Here is a 14,653-nt window from a genome sequence, read left to right on the forward strand (position 1 = left end):
ATTAGGGTTAACAGCATGCTAATGACACTTGTTGCTCACCTGTGGCCCTGGTTTGCCTTGGGGCCCTTGAGGTCCATCTGGTCCAGCAGCTCCAGTCTTTCCAGGCCACCCCATTTGTCCTTTGAAGCCTCCCAAGCCAGGAACTCCCTTGGCCCCCTGAGAATCAGCAAGAGAGAGAGGTTCAGAGCTTTTATCAAGCACAGGTGGGGTGCTATTAGAAATAGGCCAATCAAGTATCACCCAGATATTTCCATGGACACTGGCAGTAAAGGGAGACCCTGGACATTCTCCTTTGTCTGCTCGCATAGGCAGAGCATCAGTAGGATGGCTGAGATTAAGTTTGTTTTGCTCTCCAACATTTCTCTTCCAGAAGCACCTCCCTGCTTGGTGACATGGACATCTCCAGGATGATACCCCCAAACTTCTAAAGCCCAACTCCCCTTGCACATATAAGCAGAGTCCTTTAGTCTGTAGCCCCAGAAAAGCCAATGATTCCTGAGGAGGAAAAAGGAAGTCACCAAGAGGTGGCCTGTAAGTTTCCTAGTCATCTGCACCATTGGGCTTTCTCCTGGAGCTGCGGTGAACAGAAAAGTCTCCCATTAAAACACAGCAGGAGGAGATGCCTGCAAGACTCAGCTAAAGGTGGATTTCTAATGTAGGCAAAAATAAGAGGCTGTCCATCTCCCCTGGATGCAATATTTTCTCTCTTTTCCTTCTGCTTCTTATCCACATCTTGGTCTCCAAAGCGAAACACCTTCTCTGTTCTTAAAAAAGCGGATGTTTTGGGGAGAGGAGAACAGGAAAGGAAGGAAGTGATATTTCCCCAGAAATAATCTCCCAGCCTCCAACCATTTGCAGCTCAGAAACTCACTGAGCCAGGGGTGTTTGGCAAGAGAAGGACTCACGGTATTTGACACAAATAACCATCAGGGAGTGGGGACCACAAAAGTTATCGATAGAAGCAAAAAACTTTGGGACCAGATGGTGGAGCTGAATGCAAGAAAGGGCTGGAAAGTGCAATAAGCCTTGATGTTTCATGCATTAGCAGAGGGTGAATTTAAGGAGACCTCCTTCTCCTGCCCTTTCCACCTGCAGTCCCAGCCTCAATGCTCCAGACAGTTGACATTTGCCCGCTGGAAAGGGTACCTATGATGCATAAAGTGTATAATTTTGTTAACTCGACCTGATGGATGTGGGATTTATTCTTTTAAAAATGGCAGCTCAATGCAGTGCGGCGAGCACTAACCTTTTCTCCTTTCTCCCCAGGAATCCCCGTGGCACCATCGTCACCTGATGCTCCTTGTTCGCCCTGTTGGGAGCCAAGATAAAATCATGACCAATGCAAATTTGGCATGGTTGCATTTGTTGAACAAACCTGTTTTTCTTCATATTACAATGTTATTTACTGAGTGCAACCCATCAGGGTCTCTCAGCCTGTGCACTGACTCAAGGAGACTGAAAGAAATCTTGTTAAAAAGCCCCAGTGCTTGGTATGTGCAGTATTGCATGAGGAGCTTCAGGGCTGGGTGGATGAATTTGGCTGAGTCTCGCATAGGGAAGAGAAGAGTTCCCCACCCCCAGATGTCCAAGCATCTTCACCGAGATGTACGCTGGCTTCTAGGAACAGGTTCAGAATAGCCCTGGATTTTTTTTTTTTCTCCAACAGAAATAAGCACATTGCCAAGGTGAATTCCCATCATCTGCAAAGCTTTTAGGAAACTTCCTATTTGCAGGCAGATGTGCAATTTAAATATTCACCTTTGGTCCAGATGGCCCATCTGATCCTGGGATTCCTGGTTTTCCAGGACTGCCAATTTCTCCCTGTGGACGCAAAAGCAGTGAATGGGCTGTAAGTACACACAGTGCCTAAAGTATGGGGAAAACTGACTTCAAAATGTCAAGGTGAGTAAGTGGTGCTGTGGAGGACATGGACACGATGACACTTCTGGTAACAGAAAGCCTAAATACAGGTAGATTCCTACTTCAGACCAATATAGACTTTAGGCTGTCCCGACTTCAAGCCCACCCACATGAAAGTAGGTGGGCAATTCACTGAGTAGTACTTAATTTACCCAAAAGGCCAAGGCAGATGAAGGACAACAATAACAACAACAACAATAATAACAAAATAGCCCATTGGCTCAGATATCAAGCGCTCCCTTGCTTCTTATCAAGCTTTTCAAAACCCTTCATAAAAAGACCATTAAGGGCCATTATCCCTGTTTATAGAGGAAGGACCAGCAGTGCTGACAATCAGAGCGATGTGCCTGGCAGTAATTGTGAATCGAGCCCAGGCAGTTGCTAAGCCACAGACCAGGAGAGGATTTGGGCAGGGGTTCATGAGGAAGGGTCTGTTTTCCTTTTTTTAACCCCAGATTGTCCAAAATTGGGGATCAATTCTGACAGTCTCTAGACTGTGCCCACATCTCTCTGTGCTGCAGCCTGCTGAGAGGGTCTTCTTCTGCCTGAGTTAGGGTGGCTTCTTCAAGCATGATGTTACCCTGGGGATGAGTTGGAAACACTACTGGAAATGGGGCAGACAGAGCAGGAGGGAAAGCTGGGCCCAGCTCACCTTGGTGCCCTTGGCTCCTGGTGTGCCAGTGCGTCCTGGGAGCCCATGTAAGCCCTGGGGAGAAAGCAGATCATGAGCAATGATGTTAAATCAAGGGGAAGGCAGACAGGATGAACGTTGCATGTGCACAGGATTAGTCCCAGTGTAGTGCTGCAAGAGCTTCCCTTACCCATAGCATCCTTACTCATTGGCCCCACTCCAGCCTGGAGCCTTAGCTCTCTGCTCTGCTTGTCCCAACCTTTATTTCACAGAATGACAGTGGTCAAGGCTGGAAGGACCTCTGGAGGTCATCTGGTCTAACCACTCTGCTTAGGGTCTAGGGTCTGCTAGACCCTGCTCTAGGATCACCTAGAGATGGTTGTCCAAGACCATATCCAGACAGCTTTTGAGTATCTCCAAGAACAGAGATTTCACAGGGTCTCACCCTTCCCCTACCTTTGTTCCTTTCCGCCCGATGTCACCAGCAATCCCAGGATCACCTTTCTCTCCCTACATGAAAACAAAACAAAACAAAAACCATGTCATACGTAGCCTGACAGGTTAAGAATGCAGCTCTGATGATAGCATCGGCTTGCATCTCTATTGTCCTTTTAACCACTGGGGGCTCCTAGAAAATTTGCAGATCATAGAATTGTAGAATCACAGAACAGTTTGGATTGGAAGAGACCTTTAAAGATCACCTAGACCAACTCCCCTTCACTAGACCAGGTTGCTCAAAGCCAAGCTGACTTTGAACACTTCCAATAATGGGGCACGCACAATTTCTCTGGGCAACCTGTTCCAGTGCCTCACCACCCTCAGTGAAGAAAACTTCTTTCTTATATCCAATATAAACCTACCTTCTTTCAGTTTAAAACCTTTGTAACCTAGGTTTAAAACCTAGTAAAAAGTCTTTGTCTTTCTAACAAACCCCCTTTATATATTGAAACACTGCAATATAGTCTCCCTGAAGCCTTCTCTTCTCCAGGCTAAACAACCACAACTCTCTCAAGTAACAGAGGAAAACTCATGGTGAATAACATGGGAATAACATAAAGTTAAGCTCTACCACTAGAGAAATGGACTACTGGTATTTAGAGATGGTCACCTCCCCAAATTTGGTCCAGGATGTGCATTAGAGACTTGTCTAGAAGGTTCAGGCAGCCATTTCATCTTTCTTTTGGAAAGACTCATCCTAAGCAAGAATCTGACTGCAATAATGAGGAATGTGGGAGAAGAAATGGACTTGGGTGTCAGAAAGCGACGGAGCCTCTTTTTGCCTTCCAAACTAACCGCGTCCTTTCCTGCTACTCACTGCTTTCCCCTTCTGTCCCTGAAGACCTCTGTCACCTTTGGCTCCCTTGTTTCCATTCCTCCCATCGAGGCCTGCTGCACCCTGCCGAAGAGGAGCAAAACGAATTTCTGTGTTAGCAAGGCAGTGGCTGAGGACAGTCATCAGGATAGAAACTCAATAGTAAGAGCCCAGGCGGCACCTGGCCATGGTCAGAGATCAGGAGCCACCCTAAAACCAGCACTGAGACACGAGGCTGGGGTTTAGCACCTATTCTTTGCAAACTTGCAACCCACATGTGTGCAACTTGCAAGTTGACCTTTTTATAATTACAGCTCAGGAAATTGAGACACGTGGCAGTTAATAAGTAGTCCTGGGGCAAGAAAATTGAGGTGGTGATGGCCGCAGTTGAAAATAGGGGTAGAGGCATTAGCAGGCAGTATCACGTTGTGTGAGTTCCTTCATGGGATGCCCACAGTCCTGGGCACTGGGTTGCAGCTCAGTTTCAGCCCCAGCCAATGGAGCAGAGCAGAAATTCAGCAGTGAAATTCAGTTTGGTGAATGACCGCCCTGCTCAGTGAGAGTGGCTCTGAGCACGGGGCTGCTCACAGTTGCAGTTTGGAGATCTCCCACCTGGGGAGTCCAGAGCCAGAAAAGAGAGCCTCATCCAGCCCAAACATGTGGGCAATGAAGGACAGAGGTGCTCTACCATAGCACTGCACCTTGGAGGTCCTCGAACCACTTTGCTGCTTAGCTCAGCATGGGACATCAATATCACCTCCAGCATTAGGGTCTCTTTCTCTGGGGTCTCACTGTTTCAACAGCAAACTGAAAGTTACTTAAAATGTCTTTTTTTTTTTTTTTTTTTTTTTTTTTTCCCCTCCAAGGCCCACTTCTGCTAGTCTGTTTTTCTAATGTGATGATTTTGACTGCAGTTTTCAGAACCTGAGTGTGAGGTGTAATTGGATTTAACCCCATTTGAGAGACACTGATTGCACAGGGCTCGGCTCTCTTGGAGGAGAGTGAGTTGGCTGCTTAAGCAGATCAGGAGATGAACAAGTGACATTATCTACTTGGAATTAATTTACAGTAAGTTATTGAAAGGAAGCATGTTTATTAAAAAAAAAAAAAGGCAAAAAAAACAGCCACCAGATCTGTATGTCAAACAGCTTCATCATCACCTCTCCCATTACTCATCCTCTCCGTGGCTAATGGACAATTCAGTGATCACGGTGACAAGCAAACATCCCAGAGATACGTGGGTGGGACGGTGCTGTCCTTGCCAGCAGGTCAGCCTGCAAGACCCATCACCTCTTCATCCCCAGATATCAAAAATTCAGCTTCTCTGGGGAGTGCTTCCTCAAACCCCTCCCCAAGCCTGAGCACCTTTTATGTTTTGGAGTAAGAGGAGAATTTTAGAGCAGGCCACATGCTCCTTCATGGCTCTGCCGGACACGTCTGGAGGAGGTAAAGTCCATGCTCCTCAAGCCCTGCCTGCACAATCAGGCATGAACATCTCATGCATGATCTTTATTTACTAGTAACTACTTATTGACACAATCAATATGAAGTTCTGGCTGAGGAAATAAATGGGCCATAAAAAACACAGCTAACTAGAATTTCTGTTTACCAGGACAGATTGCTTGTTTGGAGGGCAATAAACCTTTTGGTTCAATGGTTAAATCTCAAGAGCCCAGGATACCTTCAAGTGCCTGGCATTTTTCAGACTGCTTTGAACTAGGTACAGACCCATCTGGCCAGGGATTTATACACCTGTGCCCAAGAGGATGGGCTAAAGCTTATTCCTGAGCACTGCCTGAGCCTGAAGGAACCTGACACTAGTTAGTGATTTCCCATTTAGCTCTAATAGTCCTCTTAGCACCTGAATTTATTTGTCCAGAGGGGCTGCTGTGTCAAAGAGAGACCTTTCTGTTTTTTCTTGTGCTTCCTCCATCTGCCTGTGTCCAACTCTCATTTCTTCTGCTAGCTTTAACCTGTGAGATACTTCTTGTCTGGTGGCTCTGGGCCTGAAAGGAGCTCAGGTGGATTCAGGAAGAGCTAAGCTCATGATATGTACTGGTAGGCAGAAAAATAGCTGGTCTAAGGCTTACCTACTCATCCTGTGAATATGTTTTTCACCTTGATCTTATCTCACTGTAGGTGCTCTATCTGTGACAGGCTGAACAGGCTTCGTCCTGCATTTAGTCCTTTTTTAGTGAGGCTTGGCCATGCCAGCGGGTCTGTTCTCCCTTCAGAGGTTGGGGTCAGAGAGATGATGCTTTTCAAGGCCGTCTACACCCAGGGAAAGAAAATGGTGACTGAAAGGGTCAAGAAGGAACAGGATTTAAAAACAAGATGACGAAAGAAAATGCTCAGGCACGGGGCAATGGAAAGAAGCCGAATGGAAATTTGTTCCAGATTTACACTCCGTGTTTTGCCTGGCAAATAAAAAGCTAGTAAAATGGCAGTTTAAAGGCAATTAATGGTGGAATACTGGAAATGGCTTCTGCTGTTTGGTTCTGTTATTAAAGTGTTGCTGGAACAGGCTTCATTTAACTGCAAAGACACCAGGTACCACGAAGGCACAGCAACGCAGAGGCTTAGTCATAAGTCCCGAGCGCTGGCCGTGACGCAAAGATGCCTTTGAACAGCCGAGGAGCTCTGCTTCCAGGCACAAATTCCTGCGAAGATTTGGGCTGGAGCCAGGGAAGAGCCTGTGTCGTCACCAGGCTCATTGTCTCCACTCAGATGAGGAGCCGGGGAATTAGCTGGGTCACCCTGGACAAGCATGAAATCCGTCTGCAGAAACACGTCGCACCCCGAAAGGAGCAATCTGTTGGAAGCAGCAGGGAAGACACATCAAAGGGCTAACGCATTTCCAAAGCATGGCGTAGGCTGCTACCTCTGCTAAAAGGTTTCCCACCTCCTGGGCTTCAGCGCTCAATATTTGATGGGATGATACATCTGGAGTAGCTGGGAGTCTCAACCTGAGAGTTTCAACTGTGTTTTTATCCCTTCCCTGCTGCGTCTTGTGTCTAGATGATCCTGACCGCAATTATTTGCTGCACTCCTGAGTCTACTCCCCCCAAAAACCCTGTCCTGTCTTGGTGTGGAAGCAGCATCTTGTCCTCATGGCTGTAACGAGCATTCGTTCTCAGGCAGTGCATCTCAGAAAGCCTCCAAAGTTTCTGGGCAGAGATTTCCACCTGTGGCTGGAAGGTCTGGCTGGCTTCTCCTTGGCCACCTTGGACTCTTGAGAAGTGCTCAGGACACATCAGGACACCCTTCTAGGCCAAAAACAACTCAGACGATGGGTCTTTGTGCTCCAAGTGGCCAGGGCACCTCTTGTCCAGCACAGGACAGAGGCCAAAACTGGCCTTTCCTCTCCTCTTGCTTGAGGTGGTCCCACTGCTCAGCAGGCTGGAGAGCTGTGCTGCCATAGGGGTTCACCTAAGTCCTCATGCAGCCGGTGGAGGGAGGTGGGACCCTCAGGTTGGTACCCTGAGTAGCTCTTCAATGACTCTATCTGTATCAAGAGCTCTAGGGCTTTTAATTAGTCTGGTAAAGTCAAATTTGTGCTTGTATTACCACACCTGCCACAGTCTGGACAAAGGGTCCTTGGCTATTGATTAGTTTTCAGGCCCTGCAGAGCACTGAAGAATAAAGGGCATCAGAAATGGAGCAAAAGCAGAAGGCCCAAGGACCTGGTGGGTCTCCCACCCTCTAGGCAAGTTTCAGAGGGACACTGGGAACACACACATGGCTGTGTGGATGGTGTTACCACATGGGGCCTGGCTTCCTCAGTTATAGGGCGAGCATCCACAGGCTGCAGGCCAACTATAGAGCCCAGCTCACAAGAGGATTTGAAGAACTCAGAGACCCTATTTGTACACTGAGTGAGGAAGACTGTGCACCAAGATGGAGAAGACCCAGGAACACTCATAACCGCAGATCCTGGAAACCCAAGATAGGGAGTAATGGCAGGGGATATTCATAACAGAGCTTTAAGGAGAATAATGGGTTAATCTGCCAGTATTTTAATGCATGAATTACATCTGGGACATAAAGAAAGCTTAAAGTCTTAATACATAATCAAGACTACAACTTAATAAATGTAACACAGACTGGAGTATTAATATTAAAGGATGAAGTGGGGCAGGAATATCAATGTAAAAGAGCACAGTGCTTTTAGAAAAGAGGAAAAAGAGGAAAAAGGAGGATGTGTCTTGAATATCAAGAATGCACTCATTTGCCTTGAGGTCCAGCTATAAACTCATCTAGGTCCATTGAAATTCTCCAGGTAACGATTACAGGGAGAAGACACAAATGCTGTCACTTGGTTGGGAACTCCTACAGATCAAATCAAAAGAGTAAATGGATGAGACTTTTTACAAGCTGGTTAAATTATTCAGAGTGATTTGTGGGGGCGCTGGAACTTTTGTTTCCCCAGATATTAACTGGGAGGGAATTCGGCAGGACAGAAAGCAAGTTTTTGCAATGAGTTGGTGGCAATTTGTAGAAAGGACAGATGGAATTAGGGGGGACTGAAGGAAAATGAGAACTGCTAGGCAGTACCTTGGAGGTTTTGCATAGGAATGAGTGGGTACAGGCAGACTGGACCAAGTAGTGTCTGTCTTCAAGAAAAGAGGAGAAGAGGACTTGAGGAATGATAGATGAGGCAGCCTAACCTCCCACTCCGGAGTAACTCAGGAGCCAACAATCAAGGTATCTGTGAGCATTGTGAAGATAAAGTGAGACACCATCAACCTGGTTTTGTGGAGAGCAAGTCACGTCGGGATGTCATGTCCCATCACAGGTGTCTGAAATAGATGATGTGAATCACACTGTAAGAGTACCCTAAAGCAGTCTATAAAACACTCTGAGTCCAGCCTGCTCAGATGTGGAAAGTGAATATGGCAGACATCTAACCGGAGGTCAGATGAATTTCATCCAGGCTGTTGTATATCAAGGCTCCTCTGTCAAGGCCCCAGCTTTGATGTGAGAGTTGCAATTTTAGAAATTTAATGAAAAACGAAAACCAAGCTTTGTTATCTCAGTCTAGCCCCAAGCACAGCATAGCGTTCCCTGTACCAGCAAAATCCTCAGATATTTTCCAAAGAAGGATTACGTAGCTTTCCTCAAATACTGATTGACAAGATAGCAATCTCTGGCAGTTAATCACATCATGCACCAACCCCTGTGGGTACCAGTAGAAAACACCACACCTCCCAACCATCACTGGATGGCTGCTGGTCAGGATGGCCAATTCCTGCTGGAGTCCAGCTGAGCTTCCTTTGCTGCTCAAAAACCATCCTTGTTCTCCCCCTTGCACTACCAAAGCAGGAGTTGAAATTCTTATTTGAATGAGGGCCTTTTCCTCGGTGAGCAATTACCAGTTTGGATTATGGACTCTTAAATACCCACACACCCGTGACCAGTAATCATCCGGCGGCACTGAGCAGCCGTGGAGCCTTTACAGCAACAGGCAGTTGCTGAGAACCACCTGCTCATGCACATGGAGACGTAATGGTGCAATAGGTTAAGAAAATGCTGATATTTCTTATTGCAATGAAACAACCAAACATGTTCATATTTCCACGACCAGTTGCCTTTTGGTGTTGGTCCATCCTATTCCTTCCTTTCTCCAATGAAAACAAATCAGTGGTGACTTTTTTTTCACTTCGAACAACTTTGGAGACCACCCCCTTTTTTTTTTTTTCACTTGGGGTTTCCTCCAGGTGAAATGGCAAAGTTGTAAAGCATGTAAACACTTTTGTAAAACATTGCAGCAAAACCAAAATTACTTTATTATTATTATTATTATTATTTTTTCCCCCCGACTGCAGCTTGCCTGGAAATAGGATGTACTATCCAGGTCCTCCAGCGTAACTGCTTTCCCTCTGGCCAGCAGCAGTACCCACTATGCACTGGGAATAACCACTTGTAGCCCAGTCCTTTAAGGATATATACGTTTCTCATGTGATACACAACCTATGGTCACAATTCTTAAACCACCTGAACATGAACCATTGTCTGTTCGTGTCTGGCAATGCTCCCTGAAATGCTAAAGGCATTACAAATAATAATTAAACGCACATTTCATGTGTCTCCTGATGCAAAAAATTAAACTACCTATTAAAACTTACCCTTGGTGTTGCCCCCCCCGGCCCATGGCTGGTTTTCCAGCAAAGTCTCTTTGAAGATGGGCTTTATGGAGCAGCACTGAGCCACATCTCCTTAACTTCCCCGTGACCCACATGCGTGGCCATGGGGCGAGGAGGAGTGGTGCCAGCCCCCCTCCATGCCCAAGCCTCCCAAAGGCAGAGAAACGTGTTGCAACTCACTGCAGAGCCCGGCAGGCCTCGTGCTCCCGGCTCCCCCTGCAAGGAAAGAGGTGATGAGTGACTGTGAGAATGAGATGCCCTTACTCTGGGAGTGAGGATTGCTGTAGGATATTCCTACAGCTGTGGAAGAGGAGACAGGAGAACCTTTGGGGGTCAGGGACCCTCTGCAGCAGCAGCTGGAATGTAAGATCCTTTAAACATCTTGGGTGGGCAGATGAAGGGAGCCCTACATCTCCATTTTGACTATAACTGGAGCTTAGGCAGGAATTCATACCTGGCATGTAAATACTGACATTTCAGCAAAATCATTATTGATTGTCATAACCCAGGAAAGACGCCAGGAAAGAAGCTGCTTTATAAAATGGGACTAATCTTTAGGGCTCTCCTGGTAGAGCACAACTTCTGCTCTCTGGTAGCCCCGTAACATTTCAAGCAGCAATTTTGAAGAGGGAACGCAGAATTCTATTGCGAGGAAACTGCGAAAGGATTTTATACATCAGTTCATGCATGATTTTACACCTCGGTTCTTACAGAGGATGCCTTGATGTAGGTGCTCGCTGTACTCACCTTCTGTCCCACCGGTCCTCTTGTTCCAAAAAGCCCCATGACTCCCTTGGAGCCAGCTTCACCTTTGAGTCCCTACAATTTTAAAATCCTTGTCAAATACAGCCTAAGTACCCTATGCTCTTGAAGCGACCCACCCTCAGGGAGGGTAGAGGAACCCATGGAGATGGCAGAGAGAAACACCAAAAGCACCATTTCTATAGCAGACTCCAGGCCCCCAGGGACCCCAAATGTCTGTATGGCATCCAGTGCTAAGGAAGAAAGCCATAGCTGCAGAACAGCTCAGCAGAAAGCTCAGAGCACTGTCCTGGAAGAGAGTTGGTGCCTGGTGATGGGGACTGAAGGAACACAAGCAGAAAAGGGTCTCAAAGCCTCTAAATAGGTTGCCTCCTTGCAAAGACTGAAGAGCAAGACCCTGATTGAATTACTGGTGGTGAAGATACTACCCTGGGGCTCCAAAGTATCTCAGATATTCGGCCCAAAGGTGCTGTGCCTTTAGGAGATGTTTACATATTATTTTCTTATTAGAGAGCAGTCTGACAGATATTATGCAGGGGATTTCATCTGACAAAAATACAGGTACCACCCATGGAAGCATCTCCATGGGTTTCTTTTACAGTCACTGGGGACCTAATCAGTGCCAGGATGTGATCTGCCCTTTCACGAAGGAGATACCCACACTGGCTCAGGTGATTCCCATCCTGAATCCGCCCTGTGGAGTTATACAGATCCCCATGGGAAGCGACAGGAGCTCAGACAGGGATGCTGCTGTTGTAGGTACTTATATTTTTTCAGCTGAGTCCCTGTCCTGGGTCAGGCTTCTGGAGCAAAACCCATTAACATAATATGAAAATAGGGATGATTGGTATATGGAGATTTAATCTGTGACTCAGTCCGAGAGTGGGAGAGTTGCACGATTCCTCCCAGCAGAGTGATGGGCTGAAACCTGAGACCACCACGGGGGGCTCTCAAAGAGCAAAGACAGCCAGAGGGGCAGGTGGCTGGCTCTGCCACCCCGTGAGGGACAGCCCTGCGTGAGGAGCAGCTCTGGACAGGAACAGAGGAGCCAGCTGAGCCTTAAAACTGCCACAGGAGCTGCAGGGTTTGAAGGAGCACAGCCACCTCGGAGGGAGAAGGAGATATGGGGCCTCCGGTGCTGCAGCAATTGAATGAACACTTCTCCCAAAGTCGTCTTACGCTGCAAACACCAACTTCACATGGTCCCACAACTACAAGGCTCGACACCTGGCAAACGGGATGAGTATCACAATCCCAAGCCCCAGCCCAGCAGCGTCCTTGCCCTGTCTATGGGAAGAGCTGGGCGAGTGTGTCCTTGCACCATGTTCCCCAGCAGGAATGTGGGATGGGAGGATGCAGAGACAGTGTCTGCATGTAGCCCCCTTCTCACACAGCCAGTGCCTTTCTGTTGTACAGCTCAATCACATTGGGATGCTCATACCTTTTCTCCTACAGGTCCATCCTCTCCCTTCTCGCCTTTGTCTCCATCGAAGCCTGGCAGGCCCTGTTCACCCTGAAGGACAAGACAGAAATTAGTGGGTTGTGCCTCTCTCCTGGAAGGATGCAGCCCTCAGCCAGTGGCTCTGGACCAAAGTGCTGGTTTGCGGTGGTTGTCCCAAGCTGTTTCCTATGTGGATGTTACCAACATTGGGGAATGGATAGCTTAAAAAGACAATGAGAGTAAAACTTACGGGATCTCCTTTACTGCCTTTATAGCCCTGGGGTCCAAAACCGGTCATGGGATCACCCTAGAGAAAGGAGACATAGAAGAGATGTAGATGCCCAATGATTTCTGAATTCACAGCTCCCATCCGAAGGAACCATGCTTGTTATGATAGGCAGAACAGCAAAAGGGGAACACATATCTGCAAGAAAGGTGAGCATTTCCCAAAAGTTGGTCCATATGGATCCAACTGGGGAACGTATGTACGCTTCACAGAACAATGTTAAATAAGTTTAATCTGTTCTTAACTAAAAGATGGGTGATAAACATGCAGAGAAGACTGCAAGAAGTCCTGAGTTTTGCCAGTGACGTCTTGCTCCAGAAAATGTTGAGGCCCACTTGTCTGGATGTCAAGGCTGGAAGTGGAGCTGTGCATGGGAAGGTGGGACCCCGAGGTTCAATTCCTGACCTGAGGCCATCAGTGATGGGACAAATTCACACCTGGCATGGTGGCTTGGCTCCTTCATCTCTGCATGTCACTCAGGATGGCAAGGTTTGCATCTCCTGCCAGGAGCAGGACCTGGACATAGGTGGGATGGTGAAGGGGTCTGCTCATGGTGCCCTGCTTTATGGGCAGAGATGGAGCTCAGGAAGGTGAGTGGGACTTCGGGCACCCCTCCAAGGGAGTTTCTGAGGGTCAGCCACCCCTGGTGCCACCCTGGTATCTACAGGGCTGCAGTAACCCATGGACATGTCCATGCCAAGTATATTCATCAGCGGTTGTGTCTCCGAGGAGGAGATGCCACCCGTAGTTTGGAAGGAGGAGGGTTGAAGCCACCTTCCAAATAGCTTCAGGGAAAACCTACACCTGGCTGGAAAGGTTCCCTCTGGGCACAACCTGAGCCCCTGGGCATACGGACAAGCGTGAGAACGTGGCAGGCTACCTAAGCAGTTTTTCATTTTGGTCTTTGGTATTAGGACAAGTTTTCTTTACCCAAGTCTTTCACAGCCTTCCGTAGCTGTGTTGGCTGCATGTCACAAGGTAATACTTCTGTTTCATCCTAACTCAGCTAAAGGCTGGTTTCAGGGTAATGGGATAACCTCCACACCTTCAGCAACATCGATTCTTAAAACCAGGGCACTGTGACCTGCTGACATGCACCTGCTTCCAGCATGCAGCAGCAAGGAAGACGTGTGGAGGTGCAGCAGGTATGGGTTTTGGCATTGGAGGCAGGACAGACCCGGTAGGGAGGGTGATTCCCTTTTACTGGGGGCGGGACAGAGGCAGAAAGGAGCACTTTTCGCCTTTGGAAGACTTTCACATCTGATTTGGATGTTCAGTGCAGCTTGTTGTTAGTATTTCACCATTGCTGTTAGCAGCATACAGAACTCATTTATTCATTTTTTTCCCCTTAAAGATAAATTAACCCCTTACAGGCTGTTAATTCCCCTTTCTAGTCCTTTGTGGCAATTGTAACCCTCTTGAAAAGGCCTCCATTTACACCAGCTCGCTTCAGTATTGCAAATATCCCTGTTCAGGCAGACTGTGCATTGCTGCTAGAGTCTTAACAAACATGAATTAATATTCTCCCAGATTTGATAATCTTTTGCAGTCTTTTGCAATCTTTATACAACCGTGATGGACCATGGGACCCTGATCCAGTTCTATCTTAATATACCCTCCTGCTTTCTTTCTCCTTAGTATCTATAATGCAGATGGGGATGGGCTTGATCAATTTTGCGGACAAAAGGGAGCATAAGCATTCTGTAGTTTAATCCAATATATGGTATTGGCCCTGAGACGCACACAGATACTCCTGTACTGATGAAGAGAGAGTTAGAAAGAAAATTGAGCTGCAATCACGTAGAACAAACCCAAACCAACTCTCTCTCCCTTCCAGTTTTATCTCACACTCCTCCTTATATTTTATTAAGGTATTCTTTGGAAAACAGATTACACATTCCTTCAGCTTGGGAGGTGTTTTGGGGCCTCCTCACGAAGCAGATTAAGAATTGATTTGTCTCTGGAGCGAGTCCTTTTGAAAGTAGCTTCCTCAGAGACAAATCGGCCATAATCATTTAATACCGCATGACTCAAAGGCAGAATCATCATGTCGGTTTTCTAAAACTCATTTTCTAACAAGCCATTTCATCCAGGAAGGAAGTTAACAAAACACTGGGCAGAAGTTCAGCATTTTCTGTGCACTTTCCAGAACCACTCT

The 14,653-nt window shown here is 47.1% G+C and overlaps 1 protein-coding gene across 1 annotated transcript in view; it reads right to left on the bottom strand.

The window, feature by feature from the left end:
• Positions 1-18: 18 nt before the first annotated feature.
• The window catches only part of LOC121060843 (collagen alpha-1(VII) chain-like), a 95,118-nt gene continuing 80,483 nt past the window's right edge, over positions 19-14,653 (bottom strand). Inside the window, exons 73-82 of the mRNA XM_040538987.1 lie at positions 12,460-12,516; positions 12,210-12,281; positions 10,754-10,825; positions 10,187-10,222; positions 3,867-3,947; positions 3,008-3,061; positions 2,573-2,626; positions 1,759-1,821; positions 1,247-1,309; positions 19-156 (exon numbers count right to left, since the gene is read on the bottom strand). Coding sequence (XP_040394921.1) covers positions 19-156; positions 1,247-1,309; positions 1,759-1,821; positions 2,573-2,626; positions 3,008-3,061; positions 3,867-3,947; positions 10,187-10,222; positions 10,754-10,825; positions 12,210-12,281; positions 12,460-12,516 — 690 coding nt within the window. The remainder of the gene's footprint in view (positions 157-1,246; positions 1,310-1,758; positions 1,822-2,572; positions 2,627-3,007; positions 3,062-3,866; positions 3,948-10,186; positions 10,223-10,753; positions 10,826-12,209; positions 12,282-12,459; positions 12,517-14,653) is intronic.

This window comes from Cygnus olor, chromosome 1, assembly GCF_009769625.2.
Source record: "Cygnus olor isolate bCygOlo1 chromosome 1, bCygOlo1.pri.v2, whole genome shotgun sequence".
NCBI classification, from domain to species: Eukaryota; Metazoa; Chordata; class Aves; order Anseriformes; family Anatidae; genus Cygnus; species Cygnus olor.